At 40.4% G+C, this 20,977-nt stretch overlaps 1 protein-coding gene across 3 annotated transcripts in view; it reads right to left on the bottom strand.

The window, feature by feature from the left end:
- The window catches only part of Ophn1 (oligophrenin 1), a 299,051-nt gene that overhangs the window by 168,530 nt on the left and 109,544 nt on the right, over positions 1-20,977 (bottom strand). For all 3 annotated transcript variants that reach the window (XM_042694942.1, XM_042694944.1, XM_042694943.1), the window contains one exon: positions 5,088-5,189. In XM_042694942.1, coding sequence (XP_042550876.1) covers positions 5,088-5,189 — 102 coding nt within the window. The remainder of the gene's footprint in view (positions 1-5,087; positions 5,190-20,977) is intronic.

The raw sequence follows: 20,977 nt of genomic DNA, 5'->3' as shown, positions 1-20,977 counted from the left end.
TGAATTATGATAAATATGATAAGGTATCTAATGGAGAAAGAAGTGTAATATTAGAAGACAGATGAAAATTTGAAGGAGCCAAAAGAACTGGTAGGAATCTTAATAACACAGGTGAGGAATGCCTTTAATGAACTCCCCAACAGACTGGCTGTAACAGATACCCAACAACAGCAGAGTTTCACGGTCACAGAAGAACCAAAAATATAGACCAACCATATACTGAGACATGAAACATACCAAAACAAACTTAGAAGAGCAGAAAACATAAATGTTTTGATCCATCGATAACTTATAAGAGAGATCACTTGGCAAAAATCTGGCAGTTCATGGCTCCAGTGGTAGAGCACTAGATTTGAGCAAAAAAGTTCAGCGACAACACCCAGACCCCAAGCTCAAGCCCCAGGAATGGCACCAAAATAAGTAAATAACAAATAAATACGTAAAAAATCATTTTTAAAAATCTGTTAGTTCCTCCAAATAATTAGAGATTAAAAGTATACTTTTAAATAACACATATGCCATGCAGTAAGTCTTTCAAGAAATTTTTAAATGTTTTGAATTAAGTAAAAGTAGACACTGAATTAGCTAAAAATAATTCTTAGAAAATTCATAGAATTAAATATATGAATTAGCATGGAAGAAATATCTATTAGTAATCTAAATTTTTACCTTAGGAAACCAGAGGAGGAAGAACAAGTTATACCCAAAGTAAGCAGAAGAAAAGACATGAATTTAGTCATAGTAACTAAGGAGACAGGAAAGATACAAATGACATCAGGAATGAAAGAAGGAGGCTAGTGATGTAGTTCAGTGGTACAGCATTTCTCTGGCATGCACAAGGTCTGGGGTTCAGTCTCCAGCTCTGGAATTCAAAAATACAGAATGCAAGAGGGATCATAACTATTGATCCCATGTACATCAAAGGAATGACAACAGAATATTGTGAAAATCTCTATGCCCACAAATTGGATAATCTAATTGAAATGTATATATACTTTGAGAGACATAATCCATCACAACTCACACAAAGTGAATCAATCTAAGTAGGCTTATACTTATTAAATCATTTGAATTGTAATGAAATCAATGATGAATTCTACTGTACGTTTAATTTTTTTAAAAAGTCTCTTTGGGAGACAGGCTCTCATGAAACTAAACATACCCTTTCCACACAATATAGCAATAGTGTCCTTTAGTATGCATCCAAACAACTTGAAAAGTTAGATACACCAAAACCTGAAAACCATAGGCCAATCTTCAGAAGAAGCCCAAATACCTTTCAACAGATGGATGGATAAACAAATTGATACATGATCAATAGGTGTCAGGTGTTTTTTGTTGTTATTGTTGTTGTTTTCTTTTCTTTTTTGTTTTTTGCCAGTCATGGGGCCTGAACTCTAGGCCTGGGCACTGTCTCTTAGCTCTTCAGCTCAAGGCTAGTGCTCTCCACTTGAACCATAGCGCCACTTCCAGCTTTTTCTGCATATGTGATGCTGAGGAATTGAACCCAGGGCCTCATGCAAACAAGGCAAGCACTGTATCACTGAGCCACCTTCCCAGCCCAGGTGTTGTTTTTTGTTTGTTTTTTGTTTTTTTAAAGCAGTGATCATTGTGTGAGAGACTGTGATGCCAGATCCTGACATCACACATGTGTCAAAAACCACAGTGTTCAATAGGCTGGCTCATCGACTGTAACAAATGCAGCACACTAAAGCAATAACAATGGGGAAGGGTATGGGAGAAACCCAGAAACTTATCTCTACTGTCTATTAAGTTTTTCTATAAACATCAAATGGCTCTAAAATTAAGATCTCCTGATTTTAAAAAAATTGACTGAAGTTCCTGTAATCCTAGCTATTCAGGTTGTTGAGAGCTGAGGATTACAATTCAAAGCCAGACTACGCAGAAAAGTCCATGAGATTATTATTTACAATTAACCAGCAAAAAGCCAAAAGTGGAGCTATGGCTCAAAGTGGAACAGTGGCTCAAGTGGCTGAGTGCCAGCCTTGAGCAAAAATTGTTCAAGGCCTTGAGTTCAAGCCCCAGTACTGGCACAAAATGAATAAATCAATGAATGAATAAAAATAAAAGTAAAATAAAATAATTGATTGAAAGTCCTCCAGATCATTTTTTAAAACAGCACAAATGCTGCAGTCTTACACATCAAGAATGTCAACAAGGACATCTACTCACTTCACCAAACTGCTAGAGCACTCTAGCAAAAGCATCCAAATGTTTGGGCTGTGAGGAGAATTCCTATTATATCCCTAAGTTTGGAGACTCACTAGGAAGACTTACAGAACTCAGCCATCGGGAGATTTACCAGGATATAACCAATTGCCAAGACATAAAGAAAAAGCATCGAAGAGAAAAGATGCATGGGGGCTATCAAGACAGAGCCTGGTAAAAACTAAACTCCTAATAGATATTACTAAGTGCTGTCATGGGACATAGTTTCTTTTTCTATGGGCTATGTTTACCAGGGAAATTCACTAGATTCTAAAACTCTTTGGGATCTTCATGGAGATGTGCTTTTGTGGGCTTAGGAAGTTTTGTTTTGTTGTTCCAGTACCAGGGTTTGAACTTGAGCCTTATACTTTCATTTGGCTTTGTTTTTTTGTTATTGGCTGGTGCTCTACCACTTGATCCATGCCTTCATCCAAGTGTTTTGCTGGTTTATTGGAGATGATTAAGTCTCACAGACTTTTCTGTACATCTGGTCTTGAACTAAGATCCTTCAGGTTTTAGGTTCCTGAATAGCTACAGGCATGAGTCACCAGGCACCCATCTGTCTCCTAGGATTTTACTGGGGCCTGGTACTAGAGGTACCCTCTTCTAGCATGTGCCAAAATTCTGAACTGCCTGAAGAAAAGCTACATTGTTCATCCAGGTAGTGAGCACAGTGAACTACTCTGGCTAGTTGGGGAAATTTTTCAACCAGTGTAGGGAACCAGTCACCAGTTTAGGTTCTCAGATGCCAGCCAGGAGGCTAATGTTCTAACAGGCATTTCTAAGCATAGCACTCTCCACCCTGTTAGGTTAACTCTTCGTTTTCTGCACAGGAACTCTGACTCAGAATAGATAGGGGAAATAAAACAAATAGTGTGAAGGTTAAAATGTGTTTGTAACTTTAAGTATCACTATTCTACAATACTGTGAAATTGTTGAAATTTATGTAATCATTTAATCTCAATAAAAATTATTATTTAAAAAAGAAGACAAATGGGCAAAAGAGAAATAGTAACAGGAAACCCCCAGTCTTCGTTCTAGCATGTGAAAAAGAAGCCATCTTTCTCCTTTTCAATGTTAACTAACTCTGTGGAATACTGAAGCTGTCAATGAGTCACCTTCAAGCACCTCAGATGTGACAGCCACTTACTACACCAGGTCTCAAGAGATGATTTCCAGTTCTGCCACAATTTGTGAGACCTCAAACAAATGGTATCTGAGCACCTTGAATGAGCCTACTTTCTGTTATTGTAACATAATACTGTTACTAGATACTTGATAAACAAGAGTCTTATTTATCTCACAGTTATAGAGACTAGGATCAGAAGAGTCCATTGTATAGAACTGTAGTAAAGGCTGCCTTGGATGGGTCACAACATGACAGAGAAACTGAAAGAAACTTGCTGCATTCAGAAGCTAGAGATCACATGGAAAGAGGAGCAGAGCCAGGTTCATTGTTTTGCTCCTATGGAAACTCACTGGGGTCTCCAGAAAACAACAGTGACCTTACCACATTCCACTAGGCCCCATCTCTTAGAAATTTTTCCTGAACACTGCCTCATTTGGACCAAAGGAGAAGCACGTGAACCTTTGCAAGTCAGTCTCAAACCACAGCAAACTTTATTGCATATGCCCTATGTTACACCATTTGGTATGTCTTTTCATTTTCCAATCTTCAATATTTCCATCTCTGTGTGTATGTATGTGTGTGCATATGTGCATGTATGCATGTATGTGTGTGTGTGTATACCAGTACTAGAGAACTAGAACTCAGAGCCTCACTGTTTTTTCTGCTCAAGGCTGATGCTCTACCACTTTAGCCACACCTTTACTTCCAGCTTTTTGCTGGTTAATTTCGTCTAAGAGTCTCACAGACTTTCCTTCCCAGGCTGGTTTTCAAGCCACAATCCTCAGTTCTCAGTCTTCTGAGTATCTAGGATTACCGGCATGAGCCACCAGCACCAGGGTGAACCCAGCTACACTTTATCTTTGAATGATCATGTCCAATTAGAAGGACAACCTTCTTCTATAAAGATGATCCACACATCCACGTCTCCATTTCTCCTACTGCTCAAGACTACAAAATACACATACCTGGTGCATATACAAGCAAAAAGCCACCAATATATTCATCCCAACTGGAAGCTGTAAAGGGCCATGAAACTTGTGCTACTCTGTCTTTTGTCCTGGGGCCCCCAGCAAAGTGACTAGCAAGTGACTCGCCAAATATTAGCTTAGTTCAGTGAACTGTAGCCCACTGACTTACCCAGTAAAGCTCTAATTTAACTCCAGCCTCATGGGGAATCTGAAGTAGGACTTGGAATTGAAAGAGGCCCTGGAGATCACTGTGTGCCAGTCACTTTCCTCTGCCACATGAGGAATGAAGCCCACAGTGAAGCACTTTATCCAAAGGCACCTGAGGAGTTGGTACAGGAACTGAGAGCCTGAGTCCCAGGCTTCTTTTTTTTTTTTTTTTTCCCTTTGGGGGAGGGGGGGGGGTCGGTTATAGAGCTTGAACTTAGGGCCTGGTGCTGTGCTAGACCTCTTTTGCTCAAGGATAACACTCTACCATTTTGAGCCACAGCTCTACTTCGAGTTTTTTAGTGGTCAATTGGAGATAAGAGTCTCATGGGGACTTTTCTGTCCAGGCGGACCTTGAACCTCAATCCTCAGATCTCAGCCTCTTGAGTAGCTAGGATTATAGGGGGAGTCACCAACACCCTGCTGAGTCCCAGGCACGTGTTCTCATTCTGAGCCAGGACAAGGGAAAACCTGGCAAGAGAAAATCACCAGGTTTCTGGTTTCTAGGGCACCAGCTGGCAAGTAAGACAAGGAAAGGACAGGCTTTGTGAACATACCTCTTGCAACTGAGATTCTTTCTTTTTGGAAGATAGATGTAAATGACGGTCGAGCAAAGAATAAAACCTGTCACCATCTTTTTCAAATTTCTTTTTCCGCTCCTACACATGAAAGAGAAGGTGTAGATTAAGTATCTGCCATTTCCTTCTAAGAGCTAAGAAATGAAAAGGAAGGAGAGAAAACGTCAGGTTCCTTGTGGTCAAATCCTCTGCCTCCTGGAGAAAAAAAAAAACAACAAACCCATACAAAATGGGTTTTCACATGGCTCTCAGAAGTTCTAATTTCCTCAAATAAAACCCCAAATTATTCTACCTAATGGTGAAGCCAAAACCCTTGAGAGTGACTGCTCAAATATGATGCTTTTTTTTTTTTTTTTTTTTTTGCAGTTGTGGAGCCTGAAATCTGGACCTCGGTGCCATCCCTCAGCTCTTCAGCTCAAGGCTAGTGCTCTACCACTTGAGCCACAGCGCCAGTTCCAGCTTTTTCCGCTTATGTGGTACTGAGGAATCGAACCTAATGCCTCATGTATGCAAAGCAAGCACTCTACCACTGAACCACCTTCCCAGCCCCTCAGATATGATGCTTTCAAATGGCTTCAGCAACCAACTCCTTTCATGTGTTTATTATTCTAATATTTTTAAGGAAAGAAGAACCACCAGGAGTGAACTAAGACAGGGGCCATGGCTACTAGCTACTCACGAGGCTAAGATCTCAGGATCATAGTTCAAAATCAGCCCAGGAAGACAGGGCAAGAGATTCTTATCTCCATTGAACCACCAAAAAGCTGTAGGTGAAGCTGTGACTCAAGTCAAAGAGTATTAGCCTTAAGCAAAACAGCTAAGGGCAGCATCCAGACCTTGGGTTCAAGCCCCATTATGGGGACACAAAAAAGAAAATGAACTAAATACATATTGGAAAAGTTCCTTTAGAATGCACACTGACAGCTTAGTTATAACTAAGCTAACATGTATAGACTAATGGAGAAGGCAAAGGAAGTACTATTTATGAGCAGAGAATGCGGTTCTTTTTTATTGTAAAGATACTATACAGAGGGGTTACAGTTACATGAGTAAGGTAGTAAGAACATTTCTTTTTTTTTTTTTTTTTTTTAGTCAGTCGTGGGGCTTGAACTCTGGGCCTGGGCGCTGTCCTTCAGCTCTTCAGCTCAAGGCGAGCGCTCTACCACTTGAGCTACAGTGCCACTTCCGGTTTTCTGGTGGTTTTATTGGAGTCTCACGGTCTCTCCTGCCCAGGCTGGCTTTGAACCGCAATCCTCAGATCTCAGCCTCCTGAGTAGCTAGGATTACAGGTGTGAGCCACCAGCGCCCAGCAGTAAGAACATTTCTTATGGAGTATTGTTAGTTCCTCTTTTTTTCCCCATACCATCCCTTCCTTCCCCACCTCCACAACTCCGCCCTCCCCCACCAAAGTTGTAAATTTCATTTTCAAAATAGTGTCTTGTACATCTCATTGGAGAATGAGGTTCTTTATTTTTTATTACCAAATGAAAATCTTCACCCTAAGTCTGAATTGCTAGCTTTAACTTTTAAATTTTTTCTTCGGTCAGAGGAATGTAAAGAGTTCTATAAAGAATCAGAAACTGAATAGGGGACACAGAGTCTTGGAATCTTATTGTCAAATCATACTCAAGAAGTATTTCAAGCTAAGTGCTGGTGGCTCACACCTGCAACCCAACTACTCAGAAAGCTGAGATCTGAGGATTATGGTTCAAAGCCAGCCTCAGCATCCATGAGATTCATATCTCCAATTAACTATGAAAACAGCCAAAAGTGAAGCTATGACTCAAATGATAGCGCTCCAATCTTTAACAAAAGAGCTAAGTGCCAGAGCCCAAGCCCTGAGTTCACGGCCCAGAACCATCACAAACAAAAAGCAAAGTGGGCTACATCTTCTTGAGTTGGAGTGCTAATGTGAATGGGATTGCTTTGGGGGGGATACTGGAAATATTTAGGAATTAATAAGGAAACGTCACAATTTTCTGAACACAATGAAAAAAAAAAAACCACTGAATTATATATAGTAAAAGGATAGATTTTTGCTGGGGATGGTAGTCATGCATCTTGAACTCAATGACTTGGTGCTATCCCTGACCTCTTTTGCTCAAGGCTAGCACTCTACCACTTTGAGCCACAGTGCCACTTCTGGTTTTCTGGTGGTTACTTGGAGATAAAAGTCTCACAGAATTTCCTGCCGGGGCTAGTTTTAAACCATGGTCCTCAGCTCTCAGCATCCTGATTAGCTAGGATTACAAGAGTAAGCCACCAGCACCTAGCTGAAAGGATACATTCTATGGTGTAAATTACATCTTACAACTTTTCTTTTAAAAATGGAAATGCAATAAAGAGATGTAACAAGTCATTATGTCGAAAAACAAACTTTACAACTTTGGTGGGGGGGGGGGGGGGGGGGGACACGAGGGGGAGGAGATGGGAAGGGGAAACAAAGGAAGAGGCTACAATGCTTGATAAGAAATGCACTCGTTATCTTGCCCATGTAATTGTAACTCCTCTGTACAGTATTTTCACAATAAAAAAAATGGAAATGCATGAGAAGTTGGCCACAAAAGTTCATGTGTTTTGCAAGAATTGACTACTTAAAATGACTTAACTCCTGGAGGAATGGCTTACCATGCCCATGTGTGAAATTTTTGTGTGCTGTGCTTGTATCTTTAGCCAGAGAATAAACAACAGCCCTCCTGAACCTTACTGACAGGGTTCCCTAATTATTGTGCATACTCCCAAGCAATACTCCTCACAGGATTATCTGGGATGTGTTTGCCTCTGTAGAAAGTGCCAGATAGCCTTGTCTATTATGTGATCTTGGATTAGTTAGTTCATCTTATTGGATTTGTTAGTTCATCTTATTTGAACCTTAATTTCTTTTACACTATCTGTTTCTCAAGGCTGGGAACTCTACATGAGATGATAGGCTTGAAGTCGTTTTCGCAGTGTTTAGCCTGATAAAGGCCTCAGTTCATATTGGGTCATTCTCTCCTTTTTATATTCCATAATAAAAAAATAATGCATGCCTACAATCCCAGAACTTGGGAAGCTGAGCAAATGGATCACGTGTTCAAAATCAAAAGTATAAGGCCAGTCTGGACCATATAGCTCAAAAAACAAACAAACCAAACTTTTCTGGACAAAAGTATAGTCCCTGCAGGTCAGAGGTCACTGCTCTGGCCAAACATAGGCAGCCACCCATAGACTGCCTATTGCAATACAACACAGGTGAGGAGTTTCCTTTTCCACCTGTAACTCCTACTGGGCCTTTTCTAGTGCCTGGCTGTGTTGTTGGTATACTTTTGTTGTGAGCTTGGAATTCCTAGGAGAACACATCGGCAGTGTACATTTCCCAGCCTGGTGCTGAAAGCATGTATTGTCAGCATGAGTCTGCGACAAAATGAGCATTGTTACTGCTTCTTTGGAGTCACTGGGACTTCCACTTGTGCTGAACAGCAGAGGACTTAATTAAGTTTAATAGCCAAGAAGAGTGAAGGCAGAGTCCTCAACCCCTGATAAAACCAGTTTTACAACTCTTGCTTTCCTCCCAAACTTTCCAGAACCTCCTCTCTTCCTCACATCAACTCCAACTCCCAGCTTGTACTGTGATACTGTGCTTCATGTTCCTGAGATATTAAAGATGAGGAACTGAGTACTGGAAGAATGAGCTGAAGGACGTGAACATGGATGTTTTGGGGAAGGGGAAATAAAGACGAGTTCATCTTAACCACCTTCATAGTTTACTTTATTAAAGAAAATGTTCATAAATAAATTTAAAATGTTTCTTTGTGTGTGTGTTTGCCTGTGCTTGGGCTTGAACACAGAGCCTGGGCACTGTCCTTGAGCTTTTTCACACTCAAGGCTGGCACTCTACTCCTTGAGCCACAGCTCCACTTGCAGTTTTTTGGGTGATTACTGGAGATAAGAGTCTCCCAGACTTTCCCACCTGGGCTGGCTTCACACCAGGATCCTCACATCCTAGCCTCCTGAATAGATATAATTTCAGGTTGGAGTCACTGGCACATGGCTCAAAGTCCACTTCTGTCTTCCTGGATTCCCCTAACCTAGACGTTGCTTATGACTGGGGTCATGCATTAGGGCTATGATTGGTTCCTTACAATTAGCAAGCTTTCAAGGTTTATCCACCCTATATCTCATAGTGTGTAGCATTCCTTTAGTAACATTTGACTCTATGAAAATATGGTGGTTTCTTTGCAAACTCATCACTTGATGCACAGTTGGATCCTTTTATGACTAGCACAAATAATGCTTTCATAGGAATTCTTGGATATGATTTTCCATGGTTATATTTTCATTTGTCTTAAGCATGAATTTAGTATTGGAATGGATGAGAGTAACATGCAATTGTTTATCCTTTTAAAGAATTACCAAACTACATTTCCAAAATAAGAGTCCTACACTATGGCGATGAGCAAGAGTCTCCATCTTCCTACATTATCAGGAAAACTTATCCTTATCTGTGTTTATAATCAAGCTAGTGGAAGCTAATGGTATTTCACTGAGAGTTTAATTTTCCTGCTGACTCCTAGCATTACACATTTTTCATCCTTTGCAAATATTTTTCCGACGTTTTTTGAATTACTTTACCTATATTTTATATTAGGTTTTATCTCTTTATTTTGGAGGTACAATAATGCATTGCATATTATCTAAATACTCTTTGTAACTATCTCCCATTCTTTGAGCTCTGTATTTGTGTGTGTGTTTGTGTGTGTGTGTGAGAGAGCGCGCGCATGCACCCGAGTGCGCATGTGCACCAATACTGGGGCTTGAACTCAGAGCCTGGGCACTGTCCCTTAGCTTCTTCACTCAAAGTTGGCACTCTACCATTTGATCACAGCTCCACTTCTGGCTTTTTGCTGGTTAATTGGAGATAAGAGATAATTGGAGATCAGATCTCTGTCTTCTGAGTAGCCAGGATTTCAGGCATGAACCACTGGTGCGGTGTACATTTTTATAATAACCTACAGAGCATATAACTTTTTAATTCTATGATGTTTCATTGGCTGATATATTTTCCTATGGTTACTTATGCTTTTGGGGTCATACCTAAGAAACCATTGCCTGGTTTCTCAAGATGATTTTTGTCTATATTTTCTGCTTAAAGTTTTGTATTTTATTTTTATTTTTTTGGTGCTATTCTGGGCACTGTTCCTGAGCTTTTGTGCTCAAGGCTGGCACTCTACCACTTGAGCCACAGCTCCACTTCTGAATTTTTGGTGGTTAACTGGAGGCAACAGTCTCATGGGCTTTCCTGCCAGAGCTGACCTTGATATGCACTCTTCAGATCTCAGCAATCTGAGTAGCTTGCATTACAGGTGTGAACCACAGGTACCCAGCCAATCATGCATTTGTATTTGAGTTTGCAAAGTTTTATTTTTCTTCCTAACTTGAATTCATTCTTCTAAGTCTTTGCATTTTATTTTAAAGTGCTATTAATAATTATTTCAACCATGTTTTCTGATGAGTATAATTCAATTCTTATGTCTGGATATCAGTTACATTTTCTTACCTTTTACAACTTAAAATTCATGAAAGCAATACACGTTCAAAATAAGTTCAAATTATTCAGAAGTGTCAAGGTATAAAACATAAAAGTGTTTCCTTCTCTCTTACCCACAGTTTAGCTAGTGATAAATATTTCAGAGGGCATCTTTCCTGGGCATGAGGTAGGTCTTGTGCAAATGGCATGAGTAAGGCTCACATAGGTTAACCAGTTTCCCCCAAAATAACACAGCAAATGACATAAAGCATTTAAATGATTTCACAGTAGTTTCTCGGGCCAAAATAATCAAACACTGGAGTAAGAACCTGGGCCCAAGATTTAAATTTAAATACATGAGAAAATATAATATCAGTTTTTAGCCAAACCTGGTGGCTCACACCTTTCATCCTAGCTACTCTGGAAGTGGAGGTGGCAATCAGAATTTGAGGCCAGCTTTGAGGCAAAAAGTTAAGAAGAGCCCAGATCAACCAACAAGCTGGTATACTGATACACACTTGTCATCCCAGCTATACAGGAGGCATGGGTAGAAGGATCATAGTCCAGACTCCCCACACAAAAACATGAGACCCTATTTGAAATATAACTAAGTCAAAAAGAGGCATAGCTCAAGTGGTAGAACATTTACCTTCAAATGCAAGATCTTGAGTTCAACACGCGAGAAGTATGAAGTTGTTTTTTTTTTTAAATATCTCATGCCTAGGTACTCAAAGGATGACACCTGTAGCTGATGTTTAAGTAGGTTTAAAAATTCTAATGTGGAGGGACTGGGAAGGTGGTTCAGGGGTAGAGTGCTTGCCTTGCTCACATGAGGCCCTGAGTTCAATTCCTCAGCACCATATAAGCAGAAAAAGTCAGAAGTGGCTCAAGTGGTAGGGCACTAGCCTCGAGCTGAAGAGCTGAGGGACAGTGCTCAGGCCCAGAGTTCAGGTCCCACAACTGACAAAAAAAAACTTCTAATGTGGAAAAAATTCTAATGTGGCTCTCTTTGCTTCCTAGTCTCCATGATATGAAGTGCTGTTCTGCACTACTGGAAGCCCTACATTTCTAATAATACATATCTTGCATAGTTGTTTCAAGCAAGACCCAGGCTTTTTCATTTTAAAAGGACCCAAGGTATTTTTCCAATAACAAATCAGCTTGTTATTTGCAGGTACATAGTTTTCAGTTTGGGTTGTTAAACATACTGTATCAAATATGAGGCAATGAATTGTTTTGAAAAAAAATCAATTTGTAGTTTTCCTACCGTTCCTTTCCACAAGAGACAGTGGAGATTATGAATTTCAGTTCAAAATGTGTTCTTTTATCCACTGGGTCCAGAGGTTGCAAGACTTGTGGGTCCAGTTTGGTTTCTTTGCCCTTTACCTGTTCTCTGTTACTGAACAGTTTTGTTCTTTGCAGCTATGTAGTGCTGTGTTACTTGAAATAAAACTTTAAACAAACATAAGGATTCATATATTAAGGAAAATACCTCTTTCCACTGAACAATGTTGGAGAAAGCCATATCTAGCCTGACTATATTCTAGGGAAAAAGTGACTTAGCTAGACACCTGAGACTTATGCCTATAATCCTAGCTATTCAGGAGACTGAGATGTAGAGGACTGACATTTGAGGATAACTCTAGAAGAAAAGTCCACAAAACTCCATATTCAATTAACCAACAAAAAACTGGGATGGAACCATGGAGCAAGTGGTAGGCTTCCAGTTGGAAGTAATCAAGCAAGCCAAGTAAGAGTGTGAGGCCCTGAGTTCAAGCACCAGTATAATACAAAAGAAAGAAAAAGAAATTAAATCACAAGCTTTATGACAAATCATAAATTCATATGGCTGGGCTAAGAATCTGTCCTAGTGGTAGAGTGTTTGCCTACCATGCACAAAGCCCTCGATTCCTCAGTACCACATAAACAAAAAAGACTAGAAGTGGTGCTATGGCTCAAGTGATAGAGTGCTAGCCTTGAGCAAAAGAAGCTCAGGGACAGTGCCCACGCCCTGAGTTCAAGCCCCAAGACTGGCAAAAATAATTCATATAGATGAACAGCCAAAGGTGGTCTGACAAAGATCCTCTGAATTGGGATGAATGCATTCTCTTCTGTCTGGAAAGCACAACTGCTTGTTCATATTTTCTATTTCTGCCCCTCACATGAAAAATTTCTTAAAATATGTATAATTTGATTCTCATGCAAAGTCATCTGTCTTTAGAAGGGTTAACACTCCATATCCCCCACAACAAAACAACAAGAATGGCTCAATGATCTCAACAACAATTCTTAAATCTAACAAGGCAGGAAAGGGCAAGGATAATTGAGAAATAATATATCCTGCCATATTCTCTTCCATAACCAGAAAACATTTTCCAAAATTGAAAAACCAAGAGATTTCTATGACTGTGACCTTCTACTGAGATGTTCACAGACCATAGGGAGAGGAAGGGCAATAAAAAGGCAAGCTTGACCTGGCACTGATGGTTCATGCCTAGCATCCAAGCTACTCAGGAAGCTGAAATCTGAAGATCAAGGTTTTCTAGCCCATCCAGGAATGCCCATGAGACTCTTATCTCCAATTAACTACCAAAAAGCCAAAAGTGTAGCTGTGGCTCAAGTATTGGAGCATACTACTTTTGACATCAAAAGCTCAGGGACAATGCTCAGGCCCTGAGTCCAAGCCCTAGTACCAGTATAGACACAGACACACAGACACACACACAGACACACACACAGACAGACACACACACACACACACACACACACACACACAAAAGCAACAAAAACCTTGACTTTTACCTTTCCCTTCTAGATCTTTAATCCAACTAGAGTACACCTCTGGTTTTGGTGTTAGGTACGAATCCAGTTTTCTATTTCTCTAAATACTGATTTTGTTTTTGTTTTCCCAAACCCATACTTTGGAGAAATATTTCTATGTTAAGTTACTGTGTAGGTTTACCTAATACGTATTTTGAAAGATGGTAAAGTTAATTTTTGTGTCTGTGCTGATACTGGGCTAATACTGATTTTTCTATTACATGGTCAAATCACCAGCAAAAATTGCCATTTTTATATTTTTCCTTTCTATATTTGTACATTTACTTAAATTTCACTCTCATAGCACTCGTCAGGCTGTCCAGAATTGAACTAAATGGTACTAGATATCCTACTCTTCCTCCCCATCTTAAGAGTAATAAATAATTTATTTTCTCCATTTAGTATATTGTTTGCTATAGGTCTGATTTCATGACCAGATGAAGTCCTGGGCTGTAATCCACCTATTTTTTATTCCATGTAGCTGGGATGACAGGTGCATGTCACCATGCCCAGCTTCTTCCTTTGAGATAAAGTCTGAAAAACTTTTCTTGTTAGGCTGGCCTTGAACTATGGTCCTATCTTAGCCTCTTGTATACCTAGGATTACAGGCTTACAGGTATGAGCCACCAATGCCCATCAGTATCCCTTTTTTTCTTTGTTGTCTTGTATTCGTTTTGTCTCATAGTCTCACAATAGCTTGGGCTGGGCTTGAACATACTATGCCTTCTTAAACAGCTTTCTTCCTAAATGCTGGCATTAACATGTACATCTTACCACATCCAGCACCATTTTTTATTACATCAAGTATTTTATATTTATATTTTATATTTTTATAGAAATTTACTTCTCTTTTTCTAAGAGAATTAACACAAAGAGGTTGATGGTTCACTTATCTTTTCTAAAAACATTCTGCACTATATTATTATACAAATTTTATTCTTTGTCCTGCATTTTGTTCATTTATTTATATCTTCTCTCCCCTTGGTGAGTCCTCCAGTGGTTTATCTTATTAATCATTAGTCATTTCATTAATTTTTGTCTCACTAATAATTCTTTCATTTGTGATTATTGTTGTCATAATTGTTTTATTCCTTTGCTTTCTGCTCTTAAATCTCTTATGTCATATGTCTGAGACAAGCAGAAAAGGTCATATAAAATGATGTTAGGTGCTGGGCGCCGGTGGCCCACGCCTGTAATCCTAGCTACTCAGGAGGCTGAGATCTGAGGATCGCGGTTCAAAGCCAGCCCGGGCAGGAGAGACCGTGAGACTCCTATCTCCAATAAACCACTAGAAAACCGGAAGTGGTGCTGTAGCTCAAGTGGTAGAGCGCTCACCTTGAGCTGAAGAACTGAGGGACAAGTGCCCAGGCCCAGAGTTCAAGCCCCACGACCCCCCCCCCCCCCGCAAAAAAAAAGATGATGTTAAGTGAAATGAACCCCAAGATAAGAACACAAGTAGTTTTTTCTTTCTTGCTATTGTTTGTAACGTATTTATAAGGTGACTGTATTGTTCTTTTGTATATCCCTCCCCCATGGTATAACCCTTGCTTTCACTGTATTTGATGTTGTTATAATTTGGGGAGAGGAAGGGAAAAAACAAATTGTTTAAATAGGGATACAGGTGGACCGATTGCAACAATGAGATGTACAAAATGCTATGTTTAAAAACAAACTTTACAACTTTGGTGGGGGGGTGGGGGGAGTGTAGTCGTGGAGATGGGAGGGCAGGGATGGTAGGGGAAAAACAAAGGAGGAGGCAACAATGCTTAATAAGAAATGTACTCATTACATTGTTTATGTAACTGTGACCCCTCTGTACAGTATTTTCACAATAAAAAAAAACATTTTAAAAATCTTTTACGTCCATCTATCCTATTATCTTAAATTACCTCTGGTTTCCAGCCACATTGTTTTTAATCTTTCGTGTTGATATATTTAATATTTACTATTCAAAAACTTCTCTATGCACTGCTGATTTGTGAGCCATAAATAAGGTATATAATGATTTCATTATCATTCAATTTACAAAGGCATTCTTTTTTAAAAACCAAACTATGTTCAATATTATGGTAGTTCCCTCAAAATAGAATGTTTTGACTTTGAATATTCATTTTTAGTTGCCCTTCTGGAAAGCCTCCACTATTGCCTACAGGGCTAAATTTATACTTCTGAGAGAGATGGTGACGAGAACTTTGACAATCTTTCTACCCACCATGCTATCACCATGCTATCCATTAAGCAAACTCCTCCCCATACTAAACTTCCCCAGGTAACTCCAGTTCCTCCTTCAACGCCGTATTTTGCTGTCTCCAAGGAGTTTTTCTTACATCTTCCTCACTGTCCCAATTTCTTAGCCCAGATTTGGGGCTCCTCCTGTGTTCCCTAGGTATTGTACAAAAACCCCAATGGACTGTCCAATCTGCTTATGTCCATTGTGAGTTTGCTGACAGCAGAAACAGTGTCTCACTTATTTCTGGACAACTTGATATGAAAATATGACAGATAAGGTACTGAGAAAATGAGTGATATGCCAGAAGGTGAGAAGAATTGAAACATTAAGAAGGAAATCAATAGACAAATGGAATGAAAGGAGGGAGGGTGGGGAAAATGGTTTTAAATAGGATTATATGCAATATAGTAATTATATTAATATATAATATATATTGCATTAATTAATACTTTTAGTCATTTTAGAACATTCTGGAAAGATTGTCTAGAAACAAAATTGGAAACATTGTCACAATGTCATTTTTTATGTGCCAGTAGTTCCAGAGTCTCCCTTTGTTTGACATTTTCACTCAAGGCTGGCTTTCTACCACTTGAGCTACAGGTCCACTTCTGGCCTTGGGTGTTTAATGGAAAGAGGAGTCTCACCGACTTTCCTGCCACGGTTGGCTTTGAACCACAATCCTCAGATTTCAGCCTCTACAATAGCTAGGATTACAGACTGTATATATGTACTAGCATTGTTACAAAAAAATCTCAGAACAAAGCCTCAAAGTACTAAAACTATAGGCAAACTGTGATTTTCCCTTGTAGGCTCTAATTTTATTGCTAAAGCACAAACTCATCATTTCATCAATACCGATTATTCTATCTGTGCCAGTTGTCAAAATGGGAAGGAAGCATTGCCAGGCATGAGCTTAGCACTAAGGGAGAATCCAGAGAAGAGAAGGTCATTGAAACTAGTCTTTAGGACTCCCATAATCCAGTAAGGACAAGACATGAATCCCAAAGCTCAATATTTCTTTTGGTTATGAAAAGATTTGCTGGACTTAATTAATGCTATAAACATTATAACTTAAATAAAGTTATAAACAAAGTTAATCAAGAACAGCATGTTTATAGAGCTTCCTTACTACCTTTCTTTCTTCCTTCCTTTCTTCCTTCCTGCCTGCCTTCCTTCCTTGCTATCCTGGGGTTTGAACTCAGAGCATAGGCACTGTCTCTGAATTTTTCTGCTCAAGGCTCAAGCTATAGCACTTGAGCCACACATCCACTTCTGGATTTTTGCTAGTTAATTGGATATAAGAGTCTCACAGACATTCCTGCCCAGACTGGCTTCAAATTGTGATCCTCAGATGTCAGATTTCCAAGTAGCTAGGATTACTGGTATGAGCATCAGTGCCTGGCTCTTCCTTTCTTCCTTCCTTCTTTCCTTCCTTCCATCTTTCTTTCTTTCTTCCTTCCTTCCACCTTTCTTCTTTCTTCCTTTCTTTCTTTGTTTCTTCTTTCGTGAGATAGGGTCTCATTATGTAGTCCAGGCTGACCTCAAACTTGGATCATCCTTTAGCCTTCCAAATGTTAGGATTTCAGATATGACCCATCACATTCAGCTGTTTTTTTTTAGTATCTCCTGGGAAAAAATTCTTTTTTCTTACTCCTTTTCTTTTAGTTTAATGTGTCAAAATGGATAGTGAGGTAAGAGTAACTCTCCACAAGTCTGAGGATTGTTTTGCACATCATCACCCAGAGAAGCTTCTATCAATCAGCAGCTGGATGGGGGGAGGAGGACGGAAAATGAAGACCACACAAAATGCCTAGAGAACATTATGTCCAGACAACCAGAGCCAACAAACTTCTGTCCTAGCTGGAGGAAGTTAACACAAATTTCCAAAGGTTTAAGACATTGGTTCTGGTTCAGCAAATCTCCTCTTCTATGTACTGACCAAATGAAGCTGGAACCACTTGGGCTGGCAAGGCCAGCTATGGAGCTGACAGCTGTTTTCTCTCTCCTCCTCCCACTTGGAGGAAGATACATGCTTATATAACCTCTCCACCCACTTGCACCAGTCCCATAGGAGTGCAGTCTGCAGCACAGGCAAGGCTGTGAGCTATGTGGGCAGCAAAGAGATACCTCGGTCACCAGGAAATGGGACCTCAGCCTGGAGCAACATACTGGGGTCCCTACTTTGCAAGGTCACTTGGGCAAAGATTTACTGTTTAGAAGGATGTCAAGAGAAGAAATGATAAACTCCACAACTTGGAAAACTCTAATGGAAGATTCAACAATATGCACAAAACCCAAATTCAGTACTTTTGTGGTTTTGGTGTGGAGGAGGAGCTGGAGATGGAACCCAGGAACTCACACATGCAAAAGCAGGTGCTTTACCAATAAGCTAGTTACTGGCCCTTCCCACGAGGTCAAATGTAGACAAAAAGGAGATGCACTGTTTAACAATTGTCCAAAAAGCCAAGACATGTGAGATCACTGGCTCTCCATCCCCACCTCAAAGAAAATTGCTTTGTTGCTCTTTTCTTTCAGTCAGATGTGGAAGTCCAAAACAAATTATCCTCAGCCCACTGAAGACTAAATCAGAGAAGTCAATCCAATTACTCTTCATAAAGACTATAAAGTTTAAGCTGGGCACCAGTGGTTCATGCCTATAATCCTAGCTACTCGAGAAGCTGAGATCTCAGAAAATCCTTATAAAGTTTAACATCACCGTTCCAAGTCACACAGAATACTAGGCAGAAGCTAGTGGTTCATGCCTATAATCCTAGCTACCAGGAGGTTGAGATCTGAGGATCATGATTTAAAGCCAGCCCAGGCAGGAAAGTCCATAAGACTCTTTTTTTTTTTTTTGGTCGGTCATGGGGCCTGAACTCTGGGACTGGCACTGTCCCTCAGCTCTTCAGCTCAAGTCTAGCACTCTACCACTTGAGCCATAGCTCCGGTTCTGTCTTTTTCTGCTTATGTGGTGCTGAGGAATCAAACCCAGGGCCTCATGCATGAAAGGCAAGCACTCTACCACTGAGCCACCTTCCCAGCCCAAATTACAGATTATTTCTTTTTATTGTTGGTCGTGGGGCTTGAACTTTGGGCTTGGGCACTATCCCTCAGCTCTTCAGCTCACAGCGAGCACTCTACCACTTGAGCCACAGTGCCACTTCCCATAAGACTGTTATCTCCACTTAACCACTAAAAGAAACTGAAAGTAGAACCCTGGCTCTAAGTGATAGAGCACTAGTACCCGGAAGCAAAAGAGACCAATAATAGTTCAAGCCCCATGACTGACAAAAAAAAAAAAAAAACAAAAAAAAAGCAAAAACAAGCAAATGGAATATTCTCTCTCTCTCTCTCTCTCTCTCTCTCTCACACACACACACACACACACACACACACACACGGTACTACTGGATTTGAACTCAGGGAGTCTGAGCATCGTCCTTTAGGTTTTTCACTTAAGGCTGGCACTCTACCGCTTAAGCCACAGCTCTACTTCCAGCTTTTACTAGTTAACTAGAGATAAGTCTCAGGAACGTTCTTGCCCAGTATGGCTTTGAACTACAATCCTCAGATCTTAGCCTCCTCAGTAGAAAGGATTATAAGAGTGAGCCACGAGTGCCTGACTAGGAAGATATTTTAAATTCCAAAGAGTTATTTCATAGAAATGAAAATTGTATCCTGGTGCTAAGCTTGTCTGACTCCTGATCTCATTTCATCTTAATATGTACTCTGTCCAGTAGGTATGAGCATTATACACATTTTTTCCAAAAGAAAAGGAAATTCTACCAGGTGAAATTATTCACTCCATGTCACAGAATTAGTGAACAGTGGGGTGTTTCAGTTTAATTCTAATGTCTATTAACTGAGATAGTACCCAGATGACTACATGTACCAATGCATTGTGAGAGGAGAACCTGGAACCAGATTACCTGGGTTCATTCCACATTCTATTCCTTCTAATGCAGAGCTGGACAAAAGTTCTATAGGCTGCCTGGATCTTAGGTTTCTGCTGTGGTGGTTCTTGATTTGACTTTGTGGGTTTTTTCTTTTTTTTGCATAAACAGGAATACATAGGAGGGCCTCTCATCATAAAGTAGTTTGCTGGCTTAAATGAATAATTATCTGGAATGCTGGCACAAGATAAGCACTGTGTGAAAATACCACAAATAAAGAAATACACATGTGTGGATAGAATCCTACAGTTAGAAGAGGTCATGAGTCATATCCAGCCCAGTGTGCAACTTCCGGTAATAACTCCGCTTGTGTTATCACACAGTGACAGATGCTACTTGGAAAGATCTCCAGAGTCAGCAAGACTACTAGCTCTCCCTGTCATTGCAGAGCATTGAAATGCTATTATATCAGGAGGGACTTCCTCAACTTAAACTTTAGCCCTTTCTATCTTGACTTTGGCCCCAGAAGGAAACAGAAATAGCTGAGTATGCCAATGTGGGAAAGGAATCACAGGAAAACAGCTTATTGGTGGTGGTGGTGGTGGTAGTGTGTGTGTGTGTGTGTGTGTGTGTGTGTGTGTGTGTGTGTGTGTGTGTGTGTGTGTGTACGTACGTACACGCGTACACCAGTTCTGGGGCTTAAAGTCAGAAACTATTTCTTAGAATTTTTTTTTTGGGGGGGGGGGGGGGGGGGGGGAGGTCCGGTCATGGGGGCTGAACTCTGGGCCTGGGCACTGTCCCTCAACTCTTCAGCTCAAGGCTAGCGCTCTACCACTTGAGCCACAGCACCACTTCCGGCTTTTTTCTTTTTGCTTATGTGGTGCTGAGGAATCGAACCCAGGGCCTCATGCATGCAAGGCAAGTGCTCTACCATTGAGCCACCTTCCCAGCCCCTTCTTAGAATTTTTGCTCAATGCTACCACTCGACCATTTTGAGACACAGCTCCACTTCTGGTTTTCTGATGGTTGAATGGAGATAAGAGTCTCAAAGACTTTCCTAGTTGGGTTAGCTTCAAACCACAATCCTCAGCTCTCAGCCTCCTGAGTAGGTAAGATTACAGGCATGAGCCACTAGCACCCAGTTTGGAAAGGAGCTTTCATTTCATCAGGCAGGAGGAGTACTGCCCCACCCCCATCTCCCTCCAATTCTTCTTCTAGAGTGCCAAAGACCTAGGAGGAGAAATGTTCTCTGTAAACCTAAGCTAGTTCCTTCATCCCTACTGCCCCAGCACTGTCTCCTAGGAAACAAAAAACATCAGATGAAGAGATCACACAGCCCTTCCTCATTCACATGACTTTCTCAAAGTCCAGTCAAGTAAGAGGCAGAGTAAAAGCAGTGAGCACTTCCCTAATATTATGT

The sequence above is a fragment of the Dipodomys spectabilis genome, unplaced genomic scaffold (genome assembly GCF_019054845.1).
Source record: "Dipodomys spectabilis isolate Male_0828 unplaced genomic scaffold, ASM1905484v1 ptg000176l, whole genome shotgun sequence".
Lineage (NCBI taxonomy): Eukaryota > Metazoa > Chordata > Mammalia > Rodentia > Heteromyidae > Dipodomys > Dipodomys spectabilis.
The sequence above is the reverse complement of the archived record's forward strand: the minus strand, read 5'-3'. Positions and strand labels throughout refer to the sequence as shown.